At 33.2% G+C, this 27,602-nt stretch overlaps 1 protein-coding gene across 1 annotated transcript in view; it reads left to right on the top strand.

Annotated features, from left to right (window-relative positions):
- The window catches only part of LOC126744494 (membrane alanyl aminopeptidase-like), a 53,110-nt gene extending 26,594 nt beyond the window's left edge, over positions 1 to 26,516 (top strand). The window contains exons 6-15 of the mRNA XM_050451930.1: positions 3,147 to 3,330; positions 3,388 to 3,623; positions 3,760 to 3,922; positions 9,110 to 9,299; positions 9,363 to 9,643; positions 9,936 to 10,120; positions 25,412 to 25,585; positions 25,660 to 25,806; positions 25,876 to 25,954; positions 26,009 to 26,516. Of these exons, the coding sequence (XP_050307887.1) occupies positions 3,147 to 3,330; positions 3,388 to 3,623; positions 3,760 to 3,922; positions 9,110 to 9,299; positions 9,363 to 9,643; positions 9,936 to 10,120; positions 25,412 to 25,585; positions 25,660 to 25,806; positions 25,876 to 25,954; positions 26,009 to 26,425 (2,056 nt within the window). The 3' untranslated portion in view covers positions 26,426 to 26,516. The remainder of the gene's footprint in view (positions 1 to 3,146; positions 3,331 to 3,387; positions 3,624 to 3,759; positions 3,923 to 9,109; positions 9,300 to 9,362; positions 9,644 to 9,935; positions 10,121 to 25,411; positions 25,586 to 25,659; positions 25,807 to 25,875; positions 25,955 to 26,008) is intronic.
- The last annotated feature ends 1,086 nt before the right edge of the window (positions 26,517 to 27,602 follow it).

Raw genomic sequence — 27,602 nt, 5'->3', positions numbered from 1 at the left:
TAAAACATTAAGGAAACTTCAGCAATAAGGAAACTTCTTCGTAAGCTTGTTTTACCGTCTTCGATGATATTTCAATGCTGCACCAAATACTTTCTCAGGCCATGCAAGAAAAATACATCTCGATTTTCTTCTAGAAAATGTCGTAATTTACTATTTAATAATCCATGGGTGAATTGGTAGAAGATTCTTCAAAAAAAGTTTTGTAAACATACAGGAAAATGTCTGCTTGAATTACGAATTCTATTAGACTTTGTTTTTGGCTACCTCTACTTCGGCGCATAGCCCCAATGTTCTCTGCGTGTTTCAGGTGTTCACTATATCGTTTTAAGTTTACCATTCCAACCAATTCAGCAGATACCTTCTGGGTGGTTAACGCTTTTGCTGGAAAAAATCCCTGACCATATATTTTACAGCTTTCCATGGGCTCAATCAAAAAAGTTCTCCATCTTTTATTCGAGTTGTGGAATTAATACCTATGAATTAGCTGGTATGGTAGTATCTCTTGAGATAAATTAACGACTCGGGCATCTCCATTACCTTCATGGAGATGGTGCAGAAGGACCTTTTTAGTTTTCGTCATCAATATGCGGGTATACGAGGGCGGACCGACAAGTACATAACCTCACCGCCTAGTGGCGCAACTATCGCAAGAGAAATGTACTATCGTGTAGTACATTCTTGTCAAAATTTCAGCCAAATCGGATTTGTAATTCTGTTTTGACCGTGTGTGAAAAGAGTGGTGTCCGCAGATTTAAGAAAATAGAAATAATAGTAATATCGGTCGGTGATTCAATTCTTGTTTTTGAAAGAAAAATCGCTCAACGAAATGAAAGATAGCTTGCATGCTGTGTGCGGTGACTCTTCTCCTTCGATGGCAACCGTTAAAAATTGGTTTAACGAGTTTCAACGTGGTCGCACGTCAGTTTTTGATGAGTCACGACACCTGGTAAGGAAATTCCATGATCTCGTATTGGCAGATCGCCGATTGAAGGTGTGCGAGATAGCTGAGACAGCATCTCAAAAGACCATCTCGAAAAGACTGTGCATGTCATATCCTACGTGAAATTTTGGACATGAGAAAGTCGTCGCCGTAATGGATACTGCGTATATTCGCTCTGAACAACAAGCGCAACCGTGACACCACTTCAGAGCAGTGTTTAACAATGTTTAAGCGCAATCCGAAGGAGTTTCTGCGTCGTTCGTAATAGTCAGCAAAACATGGATCCACTGGTACACTACTGGCATACCAGAGACCAAGGAACAGTCGAAAAAATGGACTTTACCCGGCAAACATGCTCCAAAGAAGGCGAAGACGGTCCCATCGGCGGGAAAGGTAAATTTTTCACCGTTTTTCTAGGTTTCACAAGATGTAATTTACATCGACTACCTGGAGAAGAGCAAAATAATCACAGTGCTCTACTATGCCGAATTTATTATACCATCGGCTAAATTGGTTGAATTTGGCTACTAACTTCTGCCCTATTCGCCGTAAACCTTAGATTTGGCCCCGTGCAAGTTCTTCTTGTTTTCAAACTTAAAAAAAATCACTTGCCAGGCAGAAATTTGAATCAAATGAGGAGATTATCACCGCTGCGTAGGCATTCTTTGCAGATTTCCTGAAAACGTATTTTTTAGACGGGTTAAGGAAGTTCAAGAAGTACATCGCTGGATAAAGTGAACTGAGTTGAAAGGAGACTATGTAGAGAAATAATTTTTCACTTCTCTCAAATTTTGTAGTTTAAGTACTTATAGGCCCACCCTCGTATACATCCATTTTAAAGTGCTGAGCATTCATAACATCTAATTCTAATATAATGTCATCCATAATTTTTGCTACTGTTATTTGCTGTCAATAATATAGTAGTCACTTTAACTTCATGTAATCTAATAATAGGGATCAATTTTTTATTCGCTGACTTAAGGATTATATTTGGTGATTGTGAAATTCTGAAGTGAGCTACCATGGTATGACTGGATCCTGTATCCATCACCATCTCATATTCGCAGCCGTACATTTACTCGAAATTACCAAGCTCCCTCCAAGACATGGAGGGTTTATTCTGATACGTGGCGATTGCGTCCCATAAAGCTGATTAGTTGAAGTTTTCCTGATTCCTTGGGTCTATCAAAGGCTTGGGGTAGTGAAGTTTTAGGTTTCGTTCCTCGTTATAATTCACAACTTTGAGAAGATCTTGAAACGAAGCAACGAGAGTCACTGACTCACTTCAAAGCAATAGTTGAAGAAGAATTTGAAGAAGTACATTAAAAAATATGAGAATTAAAAGTAAAAGTTAAGGCTGAAACCCTTGAGGAGTACGTCGACCATCTACAAGAGCGTTTGCAAATGGTCCATAAGTAGGAACGGAATAAACTTCACCTAGAAAGTAACAGAATGAAATTACGTTATGACATAAAAGGCGAATTCTACCGATTTCAATCTGTCTCGAACAGAATCTAGCTAAATTATCCACGGAGAACGAAGCTCCAAAAGGACTGGAAAGGTCTATTTCATGTGGTCACCAGAATCAACGACGTGATGTATCGCCTTCTCATGACTCAGGTGGTCCCATCTTTGACCCTGGAAGTGTTGATTGATCGGACCGATGAAAGTTGAGAGGGGAGCAGGGTTGAAAATGCAATAAGTTAATATTCTGTTTTACTCTTATTTTGTAGTTTAAGTTGATTAGTTAGGTTTATTTAGGATTCTACTTTCGTTTAGTTTACGTTTTTCGTTTTTCGTTTAAATTATAGAAAATTTTAATTATCAACAAAGTAGTTTAAGCTTTACTTACTAAGATTTAAATGTTAAGCTTATAAATACTTTTATTACTTCTAGTTTCAGTGTTTCGGAATTTCTTGTTTTAATATTTAAATTCAATGTCCTAGTAATATTCTTGAAACTTAATTAAGACTAATAGTAGTAACGAGATTATCTCTTTTATGATATAATTTGTTTCATTCCATCATCTGAAATTTTGCTTAAAATTTAAAGCCATAAGAAACAATAAGAAAGTAGAATTCTTTGGTTTACGGTATCTATACATTCCTTTAGAACCCAATAGGCATATGCTTCATTAATATATTTTAATTCTTAAATAAGATCCACAGGCTTAATATTTTTTAATATTTTTTACTTTTCTTTAAAGGGAACGTCTACTACTGTATGATGATAATGAAACATCCAATGCATACAAACAATCGATTGCAGAAGTTATAGCACACGAGTTAGCCCATCAATGGTTTGGAAATTTGGTGACTTGTAAATGGTGGTCCGAGATTTTCCTTAATGAAGGTTTTGCTGATTTGTTTGAAAGTCTCATAACCAATGAGGTAGACTCGTTAAAAAATATTGCATGAACAAAAATTTTTAAATAATTTTTATTTAAGATTTACCCTGAGTTTGAAGAGGATAAGCAAAATGTGATAAAAACGCTGCAAGGTATCTTGGTAGAAGATGCTTCCACCACCGAAGCTCTGCGGACTAATGTCACAACACAAAGTGAAATTGATTCTAGGTTTGGAGGGATTACTTACAGTAAAGGTTCAAGCGTATTAAGAATGGTGCAGCATATTATGGGCAACGAGAACTGGAAATTAGGGCTAAGAGACTACTTAGATATTTAGTAAGTATTGACATCTTGTACTGGTTAACTCTAATTCATTTCTTTTGCGGACCTTAGATGTGGTACAAAATAATATTATTTTGCTAGACTTATTATTAGTATTGTTAGTTTTTCATTTATTTGATTATAATTCTAGCCAAAATTCCTCAGCAGAACCTGAAGATTTATGGAATACTTTAAATAAAAACGTAACTAGCTTAACAGTAAATCTGACTGAAATTATGCAACACTGGATTAATTACCCAGGATTTCCACTAGTAACTGTTAGTCAAAACGGTTCTGTTTTAACGTTTACGCAAGTAAGTTTAACTTATAATTCTTGAAACACAAGCTTTTATATCTCTGTATACAGGATGGGCCAATGAAAAGGTACGCACCCTATTGGTAACCCTCCTGGTATAATTAATTTTGATTTTTAGAGGAATGTCTTTTCATCTAGAGCCGTATAATACAGGGTAATCTAAAAATAAGATGTTACTTTACACTTTAAGAACTTAAAATGAAAACCTCATATTTTTTTTTAATTTATGAATTATATATTTAGTACCTTTTGTTTAATGAAATATATACCTTTAATCTATGTGAATATAGTAAAATCTAAAAATCTAAAGTGTACAGTTGGGTTATTAAAATTTAACTAGCTTAATACTGATAACAGTGGTTTAAAAAAACCCAACATCATCATTTTATTATCGAAAAACTTTATTTTTGATTTTAAATTATTAAGTTATCTGCCTAGTTGTAATAAATATTGAACAATTATTTATTTAATTCAAGAAACGGTCAAAATAACAAAATTGTATTACCAAAATAATAAACCTTCAGAACTTGATGAAATTTTAAGAGAAGTGATTAAACTAAGCATAGAAAACGAAATAGGCTTCAGAAATACCATGGGAACAAGAGAAGTCCTTCAATGCAATGACTCAAAGATGCATTGACATCAATCAACCGACGTATGCCTGTTTTCTTCACCACAATAATTCACTTACTTAACTTTTAAACATAAAAGATAGAAAAATAATTAATTAATGCTGGAATCAGACGGCCAATATCAAAGTTCAAAATGAACTTTCAGAAGAAGTAAAAATGCAACCTGGTGTGAGGCAAGGGACTACTGACGGAAATAACAATGGAAGTAAAGGTTAACTGGTTTTCCGGTAACAATATCCGGTATGCAGACGAAATTATACTGAATGCCGGAAAAATAAAAGATTTACCCAGCTTGATTGATCAAATAGTGACGAGTAGGGAGAAGATCGGACTGACCCAAAATACCAAATTAATAACTGATGAAAAATTAGTTAAGCAACAGGAAAACTTATGGATCATTAGACAACTAGTAGAAAAAGTCAGTAAATACAAATACTTAGGAACAACGGTCAATGAAGGTAATGAATAAACTGAGTATTGGACAAGCCAGAACCATATTTAACAAAATTAGAAATAAGTTATGTATTGTGGATCTTAATTTACAATTTAGAAAATGTAGCATGTCATAATACTAAGAAGCTACGTTTTCTCGGGGTTGCTATATGATATGGAGTCCTGAACTTTAACGAATATAAGTGATCGATCGGAAACATTTGAGATGTGGTCATATAGAAGAATCCTATGGGTAAGTTGTTTGGACATGGTAACAACTGAGGAGGTACTGGGGAAAATGAGAAATGAAAAGGAAATATTAAACACAATTAAGATGAGGAAGCTGCAATACCTAATGAGGGGAGAGAAATATAAATTGTTGCTGAATATTATGCATGTGAAGATACCGGGAAAAAAAAGCAGTGAAAGAAGAAGCATTTCCTGGTTAAACACCCTAAGAAAATAATACAACTGTAGTTCCGTTGAGTCGTTTAGAGCTGCAGAATCAAAAAATAAAAGCCAACCTTCTAAGAGGAGATGTCACTTGAAGTAGAAGAAGAAGATTACCAAAATGGGAGCATTGCAAGAGCTACTGCCCGGTTGTTCAATGCGTTACATCCAGAAACGAATATTAATAATAACAAATTCAAAAGAAACTATGTCTGTGTCTAATATTCGCCGTTATCTGTATCAGTTAGAAAAAAAATCCGGAGAAATAGCAGTTTTGGGAACCGTAGCACTTGACAAAACCCAAAGCACTCGTAGACTGTCTATTTTTTCAGGATTTACACGTTTAACAGTACACTCAAAAAAATCAAAGAATTTTGAGAGACAATAAATTTCACTTGTACAAGATAAAACTTGAGCCTCATGAAGACGATTTTGCTTGAAGGTTGTAGTTGTGCCAAAAATCAACAACGCAAATCTGTTACTTAATATTTGTTCCTCGGATGAGTGTACATTCTATATACATGGTGCAGTAATAGATAATTTACAGTCAATTATTCAATAGTCAATTACATTATCAATATTGTAGTGACTGAAATTCACATTTGTTTGGAAAGGTACACTCGCAATATCCTGGAAAAATAAATGTGTAGGTCGGCCGATTTGGTAATAATAATGTAGGACATTTTTTGATTTCTGAGAGACGTGCTTGGAGATCTTAGCAACTACAATAGAGCCATCAGTGGATCAGCATAGAAGGTCCCATTGATTTTTGATCCCGTTGTATTCTGTCTTTATCTATTTAATCCAAGCATGGCCCATACACTACGTCAGCAAAATTAAAATGACTGAACACTAGTGCATCACATAAGTTTATTTTTTGTAATAATGAAAGTAAATGCCTAGATGGAAACAACCTTTCTAAATTTGCATAGCCCAATTGAATATATTTACTTACATGCTGTTTGTATCGAAGGTTAGTGTCAATATATAGCCCCAAATTACGAGAATAATCAGAATGCGAAAGTTGTTCCGCAGAAGTTGATCTTCTTTAAATGCTCTACGATCCTTACCAAAAATTAAAAAGTTTGATTTTGATGCATTTATAACTGAATTGTGTTTAATAAAAATACTAATCAATCGTTCCAGATCGTTATTAATTTTGTTGGTAGCACTTTGTTTTTGGCTCAGGAAAAAATGAAAAATATAGTTGTGTATCATCTGCATACAAATGAGCTTTGCAATGTTTTAGGCAACTAGTAAGGTTACAAGTATAAATGCAAAACAAAATTGGCCCCAGGATAGAGCCTTGTGGTACCCCACGCACCGGTGTATCTTCGGATGATACACCTTTGCTGGTTTCAACAAACTGTTTCCGGTTTGTTAAATAATTTTTAATGAGAGAAAGTGCATTATAGTCAAACCCCACATAGCTCAAAATCGCATAAAGCAGTTTGTGATTAATTCGATCAAATGCCTTGCTATAGTCTAACAGCAATAGTGCAGTAGATTTTCCACGATCAGTGGTTTCATTTATATTATCTGTTATTTTCAGAAGTGCTGTTGTACAGCCAAACCCCGATCTAAATCCTGACTGATATTCTGGTAAGATTTTGTGGCAATCAGGATATTCCCTTATCTGAGCATTCATTATCTTCTCCATAACCTTGGATAAAACTGGCAATATACTTATGGGCCTAAGATCATTGTAATCATTAATGTTTTCTTTTTTTAAAAGTGGATAAATCTTTGACACCTTCCAAACATCAGGAAAACATTTCTTTAAAATACCAGAATTGCCAATATGAACTATGTACGGCAAAATCGTATCCACACACAATAGCAACATATCAAGATTTATTTGATCCGCTCCGGTAGCAAGCGACATTATTTCAAACAAATACTTTCGCACAACATCGGTGGATACGACACGAAAATTAAATTTAGTTGTTGGCATCTCAAGTTTTTGATTGTTTCTGTAAAACTCTAAAAGTTCTACATCTATTGGGTTATTTTGTACTGATGTTTGAATAAAATGATTATTTATATTGTTAGGAATATTTAAATGCTCAGGTATTTGGCTGGCTATATTATTAGAATAAATGTTAAGTTTTTTAAGCTTTTGCCAAAAAAGTTTTTTGTTATTAAAACTAGAGACCACCGCATGACCAAGATACTGTCTCTTCTCTTGAATTGCAACATTAGTCTGATTTTTAATTTATTTGTAGGAATTCCAGTTTGCATCAGTTTTTGTCTTTTGGTATTTTTTATATGCCGTGTCTTTTAAGGTTATCATTTTTTTAATAGTAAAAGTTAACCATGGTGGTTTTTGTTTTTTAAACTTAAATTGAACCACAGGCGCCAAAACATCAAATATATTAATAAAAAAATTATTAAGAACCGCAACCTTTTCATTAACAAGTTGTAAATAAATTATATTATGAAAGCGCGTAAGATTTAAAAACTAATTCAATAATTCTTTATTAATGTTCTTAAGATTTCTAGACTGAAAACATACAGGTTTTTTGTTTTTTTTTTTTTAGTTTTAATATTGCAATATGTCAGAAAATTATCAAAAATGCCAACATCTTTAACACCAGATTCAAAACTCGACTCTCCATCTAGGATCAAAATTATATCTAAAAGCGCCGATGTCGTGTCCGTAACTCTGGCAGGTTCCATTATAACCTGTCACCAATTTAAAGACTCAACATGTTCAAAGAAACTAGAAATGTTCTAATCACCCAAATTCAACAGATTTAAATTAATACCACCCCCACAGATTATATCCACTGGTTGAAAACACCTCTTTTTAAAATTCTCCAAAAACTCCTCCACCCCGCCCCCTTCGAAGGTCTATAAATAACACCAACCATATAAGTCGTATTCACATATTTCAACTCGATCCATAATTCCTCGCATGTTTCATTTGATGTAATATCGAACTTCAAATTTTTTAAGTTGTTCTTAACATAAAGAGCCAATCCCTTTAGATTTGTTTTTATGGTATTTGAAAAGCTAAGTTAAGATTCTATTTAAGATCTTCGGAAGCAGATTACGGCTGAATATAAACAAATAACTCAAGATATGCTTAAAAATGTGAGGAATAGATTCGAATAAAATTTTCATTTAAATAGACACTACTTTCAGCTATTATTACCACATTAACTACCTTTTGCAGTAAATTCAGTTTTACTTTAACGTTAATCTACGTGTAAACCCGAAGTTTACACGTAGATTAACGTTTAAGATTATTTAATATTCGGAAAGTTCTTTAATTTTAAACTAAAGTCCTGTTACAATGGGAACAATATTGATTATTATTTTTAGGATATAATCCCCGATTATCACACTTCCAGCATTTTATTTTAAAATAAAAAAGCTTTTCAACAATTGAAGAGATTACAAGAGTATATATAAAAATTTTATATAAAACACAAAAGTTGGAAAAATTGCGGTTTATATTAAAAAAATCTAAAGTGTAACGCAATATCTTATTTATTCGGATTTAGATAAAAATACAGCTAGAAATCAAAATTGACGTTTTCAAGTCTTTTTTTAAAAACATACAAAGAACGTCACCCTATAAATGTCATTTCTTTAGTAAATTGTAATATTCTATCACAATAACTCTAAGCTTACAAGCATCGACTTTAAAAAAATTAATATTTTAGAAACGATTTGTATATAGTAACTCGACAAATGCTAGTACAACTTGGTATGTTCCAATAACGTACACCACTTCCGAAAATAGTTCAAATTTTGATAACACCACACCAGTAGCATGGCTTACCCCAACCGATAATTTGAATGTTACCTTAAATTCTAATGTATCATGGATTGTAGTAAATAACTTGCAAACTGGTAAGATATGACTTAATTTATTTTCAAAAGGCTTCTCACTAACTGTTTTAAAACATTCTTTAGGTTATTACAGAGTAAACTACGACTCATCTCTCAGGTCTAAATTAAATTTAGCTTTACAGCAAAGTAACCATTCAGGAATCCCAGAAATCAATAGGGCACAGATTGTGGATGATGCGTTTAACCTTGCTAGGGCTGGATATATTGATTATAGTGAGTTGTTTAGTACCACTGACTTTTTAGCAAACGAAACATCTTATACTGTATGGTATCCGGCATTTAATGGCTTTGGTTATTTGTTGGATAGAATTGGACAAAACACCACATTGGGAAAATCAATTTCAGTAAGAGTTTTTTTAAAGCTTTTTTTTTAAGTACTATAAAGGCACATGTACAAAATATAAGAAATTAATAATCTGACAGATTCGTAACAACTCATATAAATAATTCCTCCTTAAGCTTAAAAATTGAGAAACTAGCAATTTGCACGTGAGTCTTTATAGTTCACTTGGTACGACTTAGTAAAATTTTAGCATTTTAATTAATTATCAACGTTGTGTCATTAAACTTGGACGCAATTAAATTAAAATTTTGATAAATTATTGAAATGAATTTAAGCTATATTGTTCTTTGTAGAATCATGTGCTGAATTTGACTGAAAATTTAGTTTCTACGGTGCCAATAGCATCAACGAATGCATCAAATCATATGTATACTCTTAAGCAAGTACTGGCGCAATCTTGGGCATGTAAGCTGGAAACAACCAATTGCACAACCGAAGCAGTACAACTTTTTGAAGCATATAAAAATAGCTTAACCAGGTAAATATTCAAAATACTTAATATCTATCTTATCACGGTTGCACTTGTTGCCTAAATATATACAAACTCCAAGTGAGTATTGTAAACGTAAAAATAATTTTAATAAATTTACAATTTTTATTTGTTTTTAAATTATAGCGTAGTTACAATGTTTTAAATAGTTTACCATACCTTATCACAAATGCTGTAGGTACCGAGTGCCGTCGGTTTTGTTATTCTGACATGTGTTAGTAGCAGTGTCAGTGTATTTGACGCGTTTATTTTTGAGTTATCGTACAGCTAAAGTCGTATAAAATGCCACACATCTATTCAAATTTTGAATATGACAAAAATGACCAGCTCGCGAAAAATAGCTAATTAATTGATCATTCCATAGAGAAGAGTAATCACCACGCTTCACGAGCAAGGCCTATATCCAAATCAAAGCATTTTTAGAAGATGTTCTTCTAAACTAAATGTATTATCGGCACGATAGAGCTCTTGTACATCTCGCTCCTCAGGTCAAGCAATATTTGGAAGAAAAGTTTTAAAGACTATGGATTGGGCGCAGTAGTCCTATTGATTATTTGATTTGTTATTGCAACAGGGCAAGATCCTAATAAATCCCTGAAACTGCAGCCGAATGCTTATTGTATCCTCTTTTGCAGTTCCTTAATTGAAAAGATCACTTATCTTTGCTTGGCCCAGTAGCTTCAAAGTCTTAAGAGAAAGTTGTCCTTTAGTAGGTTTTGTCTCCTCCAGCGAGAGGCTGATTCATCGTCCTCTTCCCAATGGCTACACTACGGTTCTTTATGGAATATTTCTATTGTGTGTAGGTGTTTTCTCAATGTGCAGTGTCCAGTGAGTAGTCCTATTATTATTCTAAGTTGACTACTGCTGATCCTTAATATCTCATAGGTAAAAGTGGCTGATAAACATTTCAACATTGTTTTGCTACGATTCAGCCTCGGTAGTTAGTTCCAGTTGTTTTCGTGAATCTCTTTTTGTCTACTCCTTAAGATTGCCACGGGCTGAGGTTTTTTTTATTCCAAATACAGGTTTAAGGTCTATGAATAGTTTTTCAAGTCTTCGCCTTGCTAGGAAGTCTATTCCTTCCACGCCTGCATTTCCTCTAAGATAAGGGTTATCCTGTTTCGACTTGCCAGGCTGAGGAGATGTTCTGTAAACAGTTACAGAACATCTCCTCAGTCCAGAATAATTGAGACCTGATGTTTAAGGATATTAGAACTTTTATTAACGCTTGACTGTCTTTAAAGATTGTTATGCCTTTGTTGATATAGCCTCTTCCCAAGTGTTCGCTTAGGCACATATTTAGCATTACACCAATAAAGCATAAATTTCTGCTTGGAATACCATTTTATGTTGCCTAAGTGATGCAAACAACTTGACTCTCGGGTTGGGTTGGGTTGAGTATCCATCTTCCACCCATCACTATTTATCTTTGATCTATCAGTATATCATACTAACTTATTGTTTTGGATTAGTGATTGTTTCGCATTATCCTCCCAGTTCAGCTGTGTCAGCGATTTATTCATTTTGATTTTGGTCGTTATAGTGTGCTTGTTATTCTTGTTTGACCTGTAGAGTTTTTCATACCAGTTGCTATAACATTGAAATTTGTATGCCCCTATTCCCAAGTAGTAAGATGACATCAAATGGCGTCAACCAATGTCATTTTTAGAATCACAGAGTTTTCGTGAACTATAGTGACGTCCGGACGACATCATTTTAGGAACGTCACCTTGACGTCTGTGAAAGCACACATCTAAATTGATGTCAATCTATCAATTTATTTTATTTATTTCATAAATCATTAACAAAAATAAGTAAAATAAAAAAAAAAAGAAGAGACAATATCGAAAATTGAGCCCAACATCACCGGCACCATATTTGCTGCACAAGAAACACACGCTAAGCTGGTTTGGTTTATTAAAAACCAAAGCCAATTAACTTTAAGTAATCTATCACGTGACTAAAATAAAATATGCAATTGATGGCGCTGGCGCTGGCCATACCATCGCTACCGACTGACGACCGTTGTTTAGAGGTTAATGGCGAGATTTTTGATCATTAGTTAAAATATCGCTATAATTAAAACTATGTTAATGTAGGAAATTACATTAACATAGTTTTAATTATTTTTAGTCTTATATGCAAATACCAAAAAGCTTTAAGGAGTGGTAGGGGACATAAAAAGAAACATTTTTGTTGATTAAATATAATATGTCCTCAAATGACTTATTTCGGTTGTAGTCCAAAAAAATATTGGCTGGTTATCATTTTGCATATTAATTAAATCACTGTTTACCTATTTATAAGTTTGCTTTATTTACAAATACATATATTAAGGCTTAAAATAATTGTTCATCTTTATTAGGAACAGGGATTTTGTAGATTAAACTTTTAAGACAACCTCAAATTAAATAAACAGAAAGCAAGTTTTTTTGTTCTCTCATTCTGTAAGCCCGCATGCTTTACATTGTCATGCTTTTAAAATTCATCTTCATAAAATCTATTGAGTTCCAGATATTTTAATTAATTAATTAACATTTTTGCACTATTTATGGAATGAAGCTATTTTTAAAAACCGACTTAGAATATATACATGCTTGGCCAATTAATGCCTTGAGTACGGAAACCAATCTCAGAGGTAAACTGTACACATAAATGTAATTTTACAGGAGAGCAAAAATAAGAAAATAGAATTGAATATGTTGCCATATTTTTTACATTTTTATGGTTTTTAAATTCATATTTGTATAGCAGTAATATGATTACTTTAGGGTCACAATGTTTATGTCTTAAAAAAAAAACAAAAACAAATTTGTTTTAGTGGACTTGGTATTTTGCGCTTCGGAAGAAAATAGTAAAGTGTGGACATAGTATATTTTTAAAACTGGTTGGTGACTTAGTTCATTGTGCCTCGGAATATTTTTTTACAGTTTGCTTTTAGTACTGTTATTTTTAGATCTACATTTCACAAAATTATTTAATTAGGCAATAAAAAAAACAAAGTGTTTCGTAAAAGGATGTATTATTAATTATTATTAAGTATTAACCTCTGCAAGGGATTTCAATTTTTTTAATTTAACAAATATTATTAAAAACCTAATAATAAAATTAAATTTTAAAATTTAAAAACTAATTTTCACCATTATCCTCTGTTTTTTTATCGGTGTAAGGAAGATTTTGGTAAAAAGTATGAAATATTTTTGGAATCCACTTTAATAAATTTTGAAGGTCTTTGTATTTTTTCTCACTGACTGGGTTTGGTAGGTCTCTTATAACTGGAATTTCTTTTGGGAAAACTGACTTACGGGATACTCTATTTAAATCAAGTATCTTAAAATTAGTATCATTAAAACTGGTCTTACTTAAAACCTTTCCAAATTGGTCAGAACGAACCTGAATATGAACCAGCTGCGATATTTTAAAATCTTCTCCAGTTTCCAGTTTTTTCTCTGTAAAAATAGAGCATTGGTCCCTTGAAGTAACGACAAAAAATTTTTGAAATCCGATATCTCCATGTTAATAACATTAAACGAATTTTTATGACTGGCAAGACGAACTAACTATTGCCAGTTCCATGGGGTCATAATCTGAAATTTTGTTATTTTTTTCTCTCTCTTTCAATTAAAGAGTGGTCATTATCTACTTCTAAGTGGGTATGCCCTCTAAGTAGGTATTTATGATTTATAACTTTTAATGTTGGAATGTATTTTAAAATGGTAAAAGGAGCCAAAAGGGAGTTCATATTTCGGTTTTGAGAGGGGCAATTATCGGACCATATTGTAAGTTCTTCAATAGACACATCAATATTAGTTAATGCCCATTATACAAGTAAACATGACGCCATTTCATTTTCACCTCGTCCAGCGACGCTCTCATCCCACATGCAACAGGCTGTGAGGTTTTTTCAACAAACTTTAATTGTGTAGTTAAACGTTCATAATTTAATAGACTAAAAACTTTGAGCATTTGTTAAAGCGGGGGTTGGCAAACATTTTTCTAGGTCGACCATAATGTTTTTGATTTTCTTTAGCCTGATTACTTGAATCACTCAAGTGTAAATCGTACTCTTTTTGGATGGACATTCTTTCATCAATTATTGTAGAGTCTTTTAATTGTATAAGATATTTGTCACACTGATCACAAGTGTCGTTGTCCGGAGGCTTAAAGGAATAGTTAAATTCATTGTTAAATATTTCACTGTATAACCACGGTTTAGGAATATCAATTTCGGGTGTATGTTGGTCCAACATTTCCTGTTTGTAAGCATCGTACATTTTTGTTATATTTAAATTACTATCAAGGTATCTTCTTGAAGATCGTTCTCTACTATAATGGAATTCTACAGTCGGAAATTTTAAAATATAATTTCTTATAGTGTCCTTTAACTCAAATGATATTTTATTTGAAGGAGTGTTTTTTCCACGCTTATCTGATTCCACTATGTCTCCATCACCTCTCTTTACTAATGCCGTTGAAACGGAAGTTTGCGAGATCTCTAAAGTATTCAAAAAAAATGTTTTACAAACTTGCACCCGTCGTTTTTGAATAGTCAAAAAGAATCCTTTGGTGTTACTTTTCTTGTTTGCTTTTTCTCCAGTTCATTCTTGTCTTTTAATTTCCACTAAATTAATACATGAAGCAACAAACTGGCGTTTATGATCAACTGATTTTGAAGTTGACCAAAAATTTGCAAATATGTTTTCTCTCTCTTCTTGGCTAATTTTTGTGGTGCATTTTTGCCTGCAAACATCGTTGCAAGGCATTTTTAAAGATTTCGTTCCTATAAAAGTATTCTGTTTAGACATATGCTCCTCTCCAGAAAGGCATTTTTGTTTTCTGATATTGGCTTTCCAGTTGGCGGTGTTTCTTTTACGTTTTCTTCCTTTTCGAACTTCCATTAAGTCTTCTTGTGAGCCCTCTCCATAATCATTTTCCGTCATATTTGCGACGCCTCTTACATCGTTGCTTGTGTCAGAATCACTTTCGCTATTTACCTGTTCATAATTGGGGTCCTTTAGGCTGTCATCTGAGTTTTCCCATTAATTCTCATCGATTGCTTCTGGGTGGATCCTGCTCGAAGTTGAACTCGGAATACAAAGGATTAGAGACTCTGGTTGGGGACAAACAAGCTCTGTAGATACTTTTTTGTATAGGGTTTCAAATTCAAAAAAAAGTACAGTAAAATTAGTTCCTTAATAAAACTTCTCAATATTATCATATTTACCTTTTTTTAAAATTGTTATGGAGCTGTGCACTGGTACTTGTTCAGCTTCAGTCACATTTCCTTTTTCTAATGAGAGTGACTGGGGTGGGGTTCTTTGGGACTAAGACTAGAATTAACCACTAAAATATAATAATTGGTGTTAGCTCTTTCCAAATGATACTAATTAAAATATGAAATTATTACGTTTACGTGATATACATACTTGTAGGATTGGACAGCACAGTAGTTTTTTTTCCAAACAGCTGGATATTCAGTAAGGTGGACCAATTTTTTAGGCGACGGCGACACATTTTTGTTCTCTGCAATAACAAGCCTGTTAGTTTAATTACTAATACAAACATTTAGCCACGGAAAATAATGCATTATATTAGCACTATTGTAAAATTGTTTTAAGTTTTCTTACCTAAGTCGGTGTCAATATCCACTGTGTGAACAAGTGATTCTGGGCTTCCCACTAGACAAGATGTGTCCAAATCACTTGAGAAAGCATCTCTGGTATCGCCTAAAAGACATTGTATTACCTACTGAACTAAGGAATATTTCGTTTAACTAATAAATGGCCCATAATGATAGGTTTGTTCTAAGCGACGAGAAAACCGTTGCGTTACGTTATTATTTTTTCCTACGAGTGTCCTGAAAAGTACACTTTTTCGCACCAAAAATTCCCGATTTTTATATTCGATATTTATGGCTTAATTTCGTTTATAATAATGTTGTTTTATAATAATTAAAAAATAAAATACTTCTGTTTTAAAAAATAGGTACAGGGTGTTATTTTTTGTCAAGTCGATTTAGGGTAATAATTATTCTTTTTTTTAAGAGTGTAAAATCACTCAAATGAAAAATGTTGTACTTAACTTGCGCGAAAGTGCCTTTTCCGCAACTTAATGGCTTATCCGCAACTGCCATCGCGTGCGGAAAAGTACCACTTTCCGCACTAGTTAGGTAAATAACTATAACGCAATAACAAAAATAAACATACTGCGCACTTATTTCGCCTATTGCGCATGAATATTTCCGTTCAATGTACGGTTTTCTTGTCGATTGGAGCAAAACAATTAAACCAATTAAGAGCAAAAAAAATTTACATACTTGTATTTGGCACATTCTTACTTATATCCAGAAATTTACAGTTTTCTAAAGCTGCAAAAATTTTCGCAGTTCTCGAAGACATAACCGCGTAAAACGTCCACATTCATTAGAAGCTAGCAAAACACTAAATTTAATTTACCGAATTATTAAAGCGTTCCACGGTAGCAGGCAAGCCTAAACGTGCTAAATATGATGAATAAAACTATATCAAGTCCATGCCACTGGACATAACTTTTTTAGTACGCTGTGCTAAGTCCATATAGTACGATTTACCTCTGAACGCGAATGTGACTTAGTACAGTTTATAATTTAATAAATCAGCAGGGGTTTTAAAATCTAGAGTTTGGTATTATTTTTTTAATAAAGTATTAAAAGTTATGTGACTTAGTACAGAAAACTCAATTTTGGTAAAAAGCGGACTTTAGACTTAGTACAGTTTACCTCTGAGGTACTGATATATTAACTTGTAATAACAAGTCTAGTCTACAGATATTTGGATATTACATAAAATCCAATGGAGAATACAGAATAACCTAGGAGGAAAAGGTCTCCAATTAACGCAGACCCGATACCTGACTCCTTTTATGCTAAATAGGTGTAAAAGGGAGAACTGGGAACTGACAAAAAAAGGTTGTAATTTACAAAAAAATTGAATGGGCCATAGACACCTTCAAACTATTCAAGTCTCTCGGAATATCGTACTACAGCAGGGCAAAGAACTGTCTGAGTAATCTGACTTACATTATTTCTCTTGAAAACAGGGGAAAATCTTATAAAATGGGATATCAGAGACGATGTTGATGGCTAGCCCCTTATATCGACACCAATATGCCTAACAAATAGGTAAATCTTGTAATTTAGCAATCCACGAGATAACCCAAAGGATCGAGCAATCTCTAAATAACAAAGAAATTGTTCTAGGAGCCTTCTTAGATATTGAGAGAGCATTTGACAACACGTCATATGACGCCATCAACAAATATGTTAATCAGATGCTCTGTGACTGTTATTCAGATACTTAACAATACACAAAGAACAGCATGTCGGGGTATAGCAGAAGCGATGTCAACGATACCGACCGCTGCCCTTGAAAATCTGACAGGACTTCACTATACCTAATGGTACGGGCTGAAGCAATAACTAGTATAGGAATTGTTTTGCTCCAAAGACAAGAAAACACTGGCTAACTTTATATACACAGTTTATTTACACATTATTTACAGATTTTACACTATCCTACTATAGTTTATAACTAAACGTCGTTATTCGTCTTAAAATAACCGTCTTTAATTGATGCGAGCGTCTTAACTTAAAATCGTCTTTCGTCATCTGTAAATATTCTTGCACTGCTGCCGATGGTTTTCTTCCTACAGGCGGCGGCAATAGATCGGTCCAGGAAGTTTTAGGATAGGGAGGGCGTTAAATATTTTATTTCTTTTCGTCTTCTAATTAATATATCCCACAACTCGGCCATCTTGTGCCACATTCGACCCGAATGTTCCTGAATCTTCTTCATCGTCTTCGTCGTGGTATGGCACCCAAGGTTTTATATATTCGGCAGTGGTTGAACACTTAACCGGTCCATCATGATATCCCTCTTTTTGCACATTATAAGTATCATTAGGTTTTGTCTTAATTATCTTATATGGTCCCAAGAACTTTGGTTTTAGCTTGGTACCTGGCCTTATTTGAGTCCTCTTTATCGCAACTAGGTCACCAATCTAACATTTCCTTGCTTTCTTTCTTCTTAAATTATACGTCTTTTTATTTTCTTCTTGTACTTTAATCAGTTGCTTTTTCGCTTCTCTTCTTAATTCATCTCTATCTTCTTCGAACTGGTTTTTTGCTTCTTGTTCTAGCAGCTCTTTAATTTTGTATTCTGTTTTATTCCTCATTCTAACACCTATTAGTAACTCATAAGGAGTGGTGTTAATGCTCCTTTGATAGGTCGAATTTATAGCCCTTTGTACGTCATCTACATGTTGATACCATTTTCGAGGATCATCCACTGATAGTTTTGACAAAACTGAAATTATAATTGAATTAATTCTTTCAATTAGGTCTTGGTAAACCTGTTGTAATGATATGATGATAAATATCGTTTTGTTTGCAGTAATATTTAAATTCTTGTGAAGTAAAAGCTGTCCCTCAGTCTGATATAATATTCACTGGATTACCAAAGTTTTTTCTTTGCAACTCTAACATTGCAATAACTTCTTTAGTCGTTGTCGATTTAGTAGGGTATAACCATACAAACTTCGTAAAAGAGTCAATAATAGCAAGAATGTGATGGTACTTTTTATGGGTACGCTCTAACGGTCCTAAGTGTTCAATATGCAGAGTTTGCAATGGGTAACTGTCTTTATGCAGAGGATGTAAGAACCCTTCCTGCTTTTCTCTTTTTCTATTTGACAAAATACATGGCACGCATGAACTTATTATTCTCTCTATCTTATATTTTAAAGCTGGAATGTAATACTCTTTTGTGATTGCATCTTCTGTTTTCTTAACTGAGAAATGACCTTCTTCGTGAGCTTTCCTTATTATGTCGCTTTGCATTTGCTTCGGCACAACTAAAAAATCCTCGTCATTAATCATCTTATAAACAATGTCATCTTTTAATATATAATTTTCAAAAGTCTTGTCATCTTTAATTAACTCTTTAATAGCTTTTATTTCAGTGTCTTCTTCCTGTAATTTTTTAATCTTATTATTTAGGCTATCCATAGCAATCATCATTATTGGATATCTACTCAATGCATCTACATGACGCATGGCAGATCCAGATCTATGTATAATTGTGTAGTTAAAGTCTTCTAAAAGTAATGCCCAACGAGCAGTACGTGTAGGTAATTCTTTCTTGGAAATAGTTTTTTGAAATGCGGCGCAATCTGTCACTATTTTGCATGAATGTCCTAACAGATACACTCTTAACTTCTTTAAAGCTTTATTGATGGCTAAAACTTCCAATTCGTAAGATGAATATTTTCTCTCAGCGTCTGTCGTCTTTTTGCTAAAATAGTAAATTGGATGCATTAGGTTATCATCATAAGACTTTTGCATCAATATACCTCCATATCCATCTATAGAAGCATCAGTGTGAAGCTTCATTTCTGCTCCTTGTTTATAAATTTGTAGAACCGGCTTTTCACATAGAATCAGTTTTAGTTGTTCAAATGAGTTTTCTTGCGCTTCTTCAAATTTAAATGAGTTCTGTTTTAAAAGGTCGCTTAAGGGTCGTGCAATTATCGAGTAAAATGAAATGAACTTTCCGAAATAGCCCGTAAATCCTAAAAAACTTTGAACTTTTTTTAAATTTTTAGGTCGTGGAAAGTCTTGCACAGCTTTCGTTTTATATTGAAATGGAAAAAGTTGTCCGTTTTCAATTCGATGTCCTAAAAATTCAACACTTTGCTTGAGAAAATTACATTTTTTCCAATTTATCTCCAAGCTATAGTCTTTAGCTGTATTTAACACCAATTTTAATCTAGTTGAACCTTCATCTTGGTTAGCAGCTGGTAGAATAAGATCATCCATGTATGGTAATACGATTCCTTTGTTTGACAAATCTTTAAAAATTATATTAATAAATAGTTGAAAAACAGCTGGCGAGTTACATAAACCAAATGGTACCTTAAGAAATTGAAACTTACCTTGATGGGTCACAAATGACGTATATTTACGGGTATCTGCTTCAACTGACACGTGGAAAAATCCGTTTTTTAGGTCAAACGTACTAAAAATTCTAGCGTCTTGTAGTTTGTCTAATTGATCTTCGATTAATGGTAACGGATATCTGTCCTTCACAATCTTGAGGTTACATTTTCGGTAATCTATGCATACTCTAGGAGAACCATATTTCTTTCTCACTACTACAACTGGACTTGCGTAGTCGGAACTACAAGCTTCCACTATGCCTTCTTCGATCCATTTTTGCACTTGTTCGTCAACAATTTGCCTTTCAAAAAATGGTAAACGTCTTGGGGATGCATATGTTAGTTCATCGTCTTTCATTATAATTTTCATTTCATAATTTGTCGTCATTCTTTTTTCAGGCACATAGTTTAATACGATATCTTTAACTTCTTGTTTTATACTTTCATTTAATAATCCAGTATCTAATTCGTCTTCATCAATCGTGTTTATATGAAGAATTTCTTTTTCTTCGCTCGTAACTTTCATAGATTGTTTTGTTACTTGCACGCCATTTTGTGTAATGCTCATTTCAACAGTCTCTAAAAATTCTAGTCCAATTATGCAATCATTCTTATCCATATTTGATCAGATACAACATAAAATCGAGAAGTAAATAATTGATTATCCATCAGAAAATTACATAAAAGAAATCCTAGTGTGGTAACACTGGAATGTCCAAAACCACTTAAAGCTATTGTTGATGTTTCTAGCAAAGGTGAACCAATGCTTTTGTAAATACTCTCTTTTAATAAATTAACCTGACTTCCTGTGTCTATCAAGCAGTTTATGTATAAAGCACCAATTTGTATATGTTTTCGCATCTTGTTAAAAGTTATACCTTCAATGTTATTGACATCTGTTGAGCGACTAGTTGATGGCTGTAGTTGCTACTGCGTCATATTCTTGCACTCAAAACTCTTATGGCCAAATTTATTACATTTAAAACACTTTGATCCTAAACCTTTTAATCTACATTCACTTGACCTATGGCCTTTTTGTCCACAATTGAAACATCTCAAATATTGCCTATTTTCTGAATGTCCTTGCCCTGACCTCAATTCAGTTTTATGTGATATAAATGATCTTGATGGTTTTTGATCTCTATTACTTTCTGTATGCCTTGAAACAGTTTTTGATTTCATCAGACTGTAGACACTCAACTTTTCTTTGAACTCATCCATAGTTTTTGATCCATAGAGTATCGATTTATTACTTATTTCAACAGATATTCCATCAATGACATAATGCATTAGAGCTTGGTTTTCTATATTTCCTCGACTAGCTAGCTCTCTCATGTGAAGAAAATATTCTTGCACGCTTTCATTCTTATCCTTTTTTCTTTCAGCCAACATCTTATGCAACTAAGCACTATTTAAAGTAGAATCATATTCTTTTTTAAGTACCTTTTTCAGCTGTTTCCATGTTTTGATGCCCTTTTCACCTTGCATAAATAATTTAGCAACATCAACCAGAGACTTTTTTGCAAAAATAAGTGTTTGCAGGTCACCCCAACTAAATAAGTCAGCCATATCCTCTAAATCTTCAATCCATGTCTCTACTGGGTAGGTTCCTTGACCATTAAATTTACAGATGGAATCTTCAACATATCTAAAATTCATTGCAAACATAACGTCTGATGTTTTTGTTACTGTAGAGGAAGCATGTTTCGTTTTTGTATTTTCATCTTCAGATTTTTCGTCGTCATTACTCAACTCTACATTATCGTCTTCTTCTGAGTCTTTTTCATCTTCGTCTTCGTTTTCTGAGTCTTCTTTCCCCTGTAGTACTGTTAAATCCATCAAACAGTTACAAATATCTTTTATTAAATCATCTTTTTCACCCTCATAGTTTAAACACAAAAAATTAGCAATACAAATAATGTCATTTTGCGTAAAATTGTCATTCATAAATTTAATTTTGTCCTTATGTTCTTGTGAATTATGCTCAAAAGTAAATCCGGTAAATTCATAAAGCCTCTTACGTCCAAATCGATTACCTTCAGCACCAAAAATTAGTTTATGAAGTTTTTGAATTACTTTAAACTTAGCAGATTTAATATTTTCATTAATACTAGGTATATTACGTAGACAATGCATTTTGAAAATATGTAATGAGCAAATCTTACAAATAATACATAAATCTAATAGTCTTCATACTAAATTTCTTTATCACTAGCTTATCTATTTAACTTGTACACTTTCTCTTACATTTTATTATACAACCTTTGATAAAACCTTAAATTAAAAATTAATTCGTCTTTTATAAAATAAAATCGTACAAATGATTTTATTTGCAAACGTTAACTTTTAAAATAACATTTGACTGACAGCAAAACGTCTAATCCAATAGTACTCTATCAATAATACAATCAGCAACATACAACAGTACAATCTTTGAATGTTAGCACTCAACAGTCATTTTCAATATTACTGTCTTCAGTCATTAATCACTTATTATCTTTAAAATATGTCTTTCATTTTTAATAAAAAAAAACACAGAGTCTTTGTTCAGTCTTTGCATTCAAAGTTTAGATAGGTTTAATGTGACTCACCTGGTATATTCTTTTTAATTTATGATACAGTCCTCCATAAAAGACATCAGTCCTAGTCACAATAAACAAACCTGAGCACTCATAAAAGTCAAAAAGTTAAGGGTTTCCGCATCACAATATTTAAGCAGAAGTCTATTTTTAACCTGCCTTAGCCACAACAAACCAATAATCACAGTTGATATCTCTATCTGGCTGATATCGCGGATTTTACAAACAGCGGTCTTTGTTATTTACCTGTTTTTTCGCAATAATCCCGGTTGAGCCCCCAATTTTATAGGAATTGTTTTGCTCCAAAGACAGGAAAACACTGGCTAACTTTATATACACAGTTTATTTACACATTATTTACAGGTTTGACACTATCCTACTAGTTTATAACTAAACGTCGTTAATCGTCTTAAAATAACCGTCTTTAATTGATGCAAACATCTTAACTTAAAATCGTCTTTCGTCATCTGTAATTATTCTCGCACTGCTGCCGGTGGTTTTCTTCCTCCACGCGGCGGCAATAGATCGGTCGATCGGGTGATCGATTCCAGGAAGTTTTAGGACAGGGAGGGCGTTAAATATTTTATTTCTCGTCTTTTAATTAATATTTCCCACAATAGGATGAGCAAAAAGGATCCTGTTGAATGGTGCAATGATCCTAACAAAAGTTGGAAACAATGCCCTATTTGACAAGATACAGGACCTTGGGCGTCAAAAATCACAAAGTCAGGAAAACCCTTTTGTAATTAAGGAGGGGAAAGGGGCTACTGAGGACAGAAGTTCCCCGGCTTAGGTAAAGCGGGTACTCAGTACGGTACACTGCATCCATATGATGAAAGATCGGGTTGGCAGTGGACATACTAGGGGATAGACAACAGGCCAGGCAACTCACGCTATACCTGGGTCTGAAAGGAACAGACTTCCAGGCAAACATAATAGGTATCCAGGCCTGTGTCAAACTGATGAGAAAAATGGCGCCAAGAGGCCGAACCTTACCGCAATCATCACAGGACACCAGGTAATAACAAACGCTCTAAGACAGTTTGAGGCTAGGTTAAAGACTGTACAAGACTTCTGGGAGGATCTCGCGGAGCTAGCCAAAAAGCAAAACAGGCCATAGATAATCCAACATTAAATGAAGGGGGCCAGCAACAGACTCATAGACCCAGAACCAACATGCTGTGTCAGCAATAAAACCTGGAAAAGGGATATCAGACACTCGTTGGAACGTGAGCATATAAGGAACTGGGAACAACTTTAAAAGCTGAAACTCTACAAACAAGTTTTGGGCAACTTAGCTTTTAGGAAGGGTGAGAACATACTGTGCCACTCATGGCAACAACTGCGATACACAGCTATGTAGAGTCTGTCAGGAAGAGGAAGAAACCACCCTTTACATTCTCCAAAACGTTCAACCAGACCAGGGGGACAATCCTGGGCGAAGCCAAACCTTCACCAGAGAGGATAAGATCTACACGACTAAGCAAAATACTGGACTTCCTAGGAGCAACAGAACTGTGGAAGTAAATCTAAAAGGCACAATAGGACTTCAACAGAGCAGGAACCAACTCGGTACCACCCAGTTGGGAAGTCTTAGTGGGTTATTGGGCACAAAGTCTTCTACACTACCGGCGGTTTCAGAACTACTGGTGTTTATAAATAATTTGTTCGCCGATAAAAAACATTGTATGCTGAATATAAATTAAAAATATAACCAATCGAGATTGCAAATATTAATCTTCAGAAAGAATCAGAAAACTTAAAATTTTAAATTAAAAAAAGCTATAAGTGTGCTATAAGTGTGGAAAAAGCAGAATTCTACAAAAGAGATTTGTGGTTCTAGCCATCAAGTGACAAAAACAGCTCTATACTTTTTCTATGACTATCAATTAGCTACTTAACTATTAGCTTTGTTTCAATTTTTTGCAACCTATTTTTATTTAAATTTTCAGCTCCAGATATCTTAATTTAGTGAGTATTTTTACACTAATTACGGAGTAAAACTTTTTAATAAACCCGATGTATACACATTGACCAATTAAGAACTTGGGTGCGGAAATCAATATACTAACATGCAATAGCAAGGCTATGTTACAAGTTAAGAAAAAAATGATAATGTCTTCCCTACGCATCCTCTACTAACTCCAGTCCTCTATAAGTATCTCGTATAGAAGTAATATTTCCTACTGATCAATGTCTTATCTCCTAATATAAAATGTCGCCTTACCTATTTTATCATTACGTGGATGTATTTATTTTATAATATCTTTTCCTTGTAAGTTTCTTTTAACTTCTAAACATTCACAGCTTAGTTTTACTGCTCTTTTATTGACCTGGATTAAATATTACTATTTAACAGCAAGTTAAAATTGGTAATTATTTGTCTAGGCCCTTTTGTAGCTCAGAAGTTCTATAAGATTTTTTCGCACCCTAGACCATTGAACCAATTTGATTCTCTCCTAGAATAATATTTTTTGCTTTTTCATTACTCAGTATTTTGCCAAATGATATTTTAATAATAAGTATACGTCCTAAATGAAGTAATGTGATAGTTTTTGTATTACTATCACAAAATCCAAGCACAATAAAATTATAGTTATAAAGGTTTCCAGAGGATACACATATACTGTAATAATAAAGGAAGTTAAGTTCTTTAGATGATTATAATGTTTTATACTTCTATAAGTGAGTAATCGAAACCGAAATATATATTCATAATCTTTTTTAGGCCTGACAAAAACTTGAGATTAATTGTTTATTGTTATGGTATAAAAAATAGTAATAATATCTCATCCGATTGGGAATTCTTGTGGAACCAGTACCTTAATACATCTCTCTCAACTGAACAAGTCACCATCCTATCAGCTTTGGGATGTTCCAACAATGAAACCATTTTAAAAGAGTAAGTAACAAAATCACACTGAAGCTAACAATGACGTGAATTACCTTATTAGAACAAATTTAATCATTTTTTAGGTATCTGAATAAAACACTAATAGATAACAGTGGAATCAGATCTCAAGATTATGTATCTGTGTTCTCGGCCGTTTACTCAAGAAGCGCAAATGGTGTGGATGCAGCTTTGGATTTCTTAACAGAACATATCACATCTATAATTTCCCGGTAAAAATCTTATGCAATAAAAATATAATTGTGGCTTAAAAATAATAATAATTTCAATTTTATTTTTAGTTATACAAGCTTAAACGCAGTCGAGAAAATACTTAAAGGAATAGCAGGCGCAATAACCACTAGCACACAAATAGCTAAGGTATTTACATATATCTTATGTAAGTAAACACAGTTTGAAAATATTAATTTTCAGCTTGAAAATCTAATTGAGAGCAATGTACTTAACGGAACTCATTTGGAGGCAGCGAATACTGGCCTAGCTGCGGCTAAAAAGAATCTTGAATGGGTCAGCACCTATCAGAGCAGCCTGAATTCATACTATAACCTAGAAAATAACGATACAGCAACCACTTCAAGTAGCAATTTAACTACCACAAGCAGCTCTACTATAACAAATAGCTCTACTACAATAAGTAGCTCTACTATAAGTAGCTCTACTACAAGTAGCCCTACTACAGCAAATAGCTCAACTACAACAGTAACAAACCCACCAACTACGGCTAAAGTAGAAACAACTACTAGTAGCTCTCATGCGTTGACGTTTGATGTATCACTTACAATAGTCGCTGTTATATTTTTGTCATATTGTTTTAATGTTAATATTTCTTAATTAAAGTGATTAATTTTTTTAAAAGATTTTCTTGATATTTTATGAGTTAACTAATTAATTTTTTCTTAAAATAAATATATGGTTAAAAATTTTTATGCATTTCACTTTTTTCACAAATCAAATAAAATAATAAATATATTGACTAACGCCAAAAACCAAAGATTAGGTAATAAGTTAGAATAAGACAAATCTGTCTCGTTATTTATCTGCGAATATATCTATCCTATCCAGATGTACAAGATTGCAACACATAGATTCATCTTGAAGAATATATTGTTTTCCTAGCGATATTGAGCTTTTCGAGACTTCTATCTATAATAAAAAGCAAAAGAGTTCAAAACTATAAATTCTCTTACATTAAGCGATCTCAGACCAATAAGCATTTTTCCAGTACTATCAAAATAATAAAATAAGAAATGGAAATACGATTTCAAAAATACGTTAAAGACAACTCAATTTTACCAGTGACGCAGTGAAGATTTAGATCGAACCACAGCTGTTATATGGAATTGGCTTCTCTAACTGATGATATTTTATAGGAATTAAACTCTAATAAACCAACACTATTAATAATGCTTGACTATAACAAGGCTTTTGATACTCTGAGCAATAAACTTCTAATAAATATTTAGTCTTTTTTGGTTTAGAGATCGAAGCAAACGCATTGATTGCTGTGTTAAAAATAGGTACCAGGCTGTTTCTTAAAGTACGGTCTGTTTTTTTAAGGATTTTTTCTGACGTGCTTTAAGGCTCCATCCTTGGGCCAATCCTTCTCTCAGTTTATATATTAAACATCGCAAAAATATTTCTATTATTAAAGCAGCACTCTTTTATTTGTTTGTTTCTTTAACGGGTAAAAAGCACAATAATAAAAAAAATAAATTGAATTAAAATTACATGCCTATCCTAAGATTAAACTATTTACATAATAACACCGCTCAGACAAAGTAATCATAGATAGGTCTTTAAATCATAAGATTCATTATGACTAATGCATTTTTTATTGAAAGTGCATTACCACAAACATAAATATAATAGATATGTCGCAGCCTTCTACTGTAATCGGTCATTACATAAAAAAAGTCATCCTAACCTTAAATGTATGTTTATTTACTGTTTTGCCAACGTTAGTGGCTTTTTAAGGTTTTAGTCTTTTTAATGTCCTTTTTTTCTTTCA

The sequence above is a fragment of the Anthonomus grandis genome, chromosome 14 (assembly GCF_022605725.1).
Source record: "Anthonomus grandis grandis chromosome 14, icAntGran1.3, whole genome shotgun sequence".
NCBI classification, from domain to species: Eukaryota; Metazoa; Arthropoda; class Insecta; order Coleoptera; family Curculionidae; genus Anthonomus; species Anthonomus grandis.
Note: the sequence above shows the minus strand (reverse complement) of the source record. Positions and strands in the feature narration are given on the sequence as shown.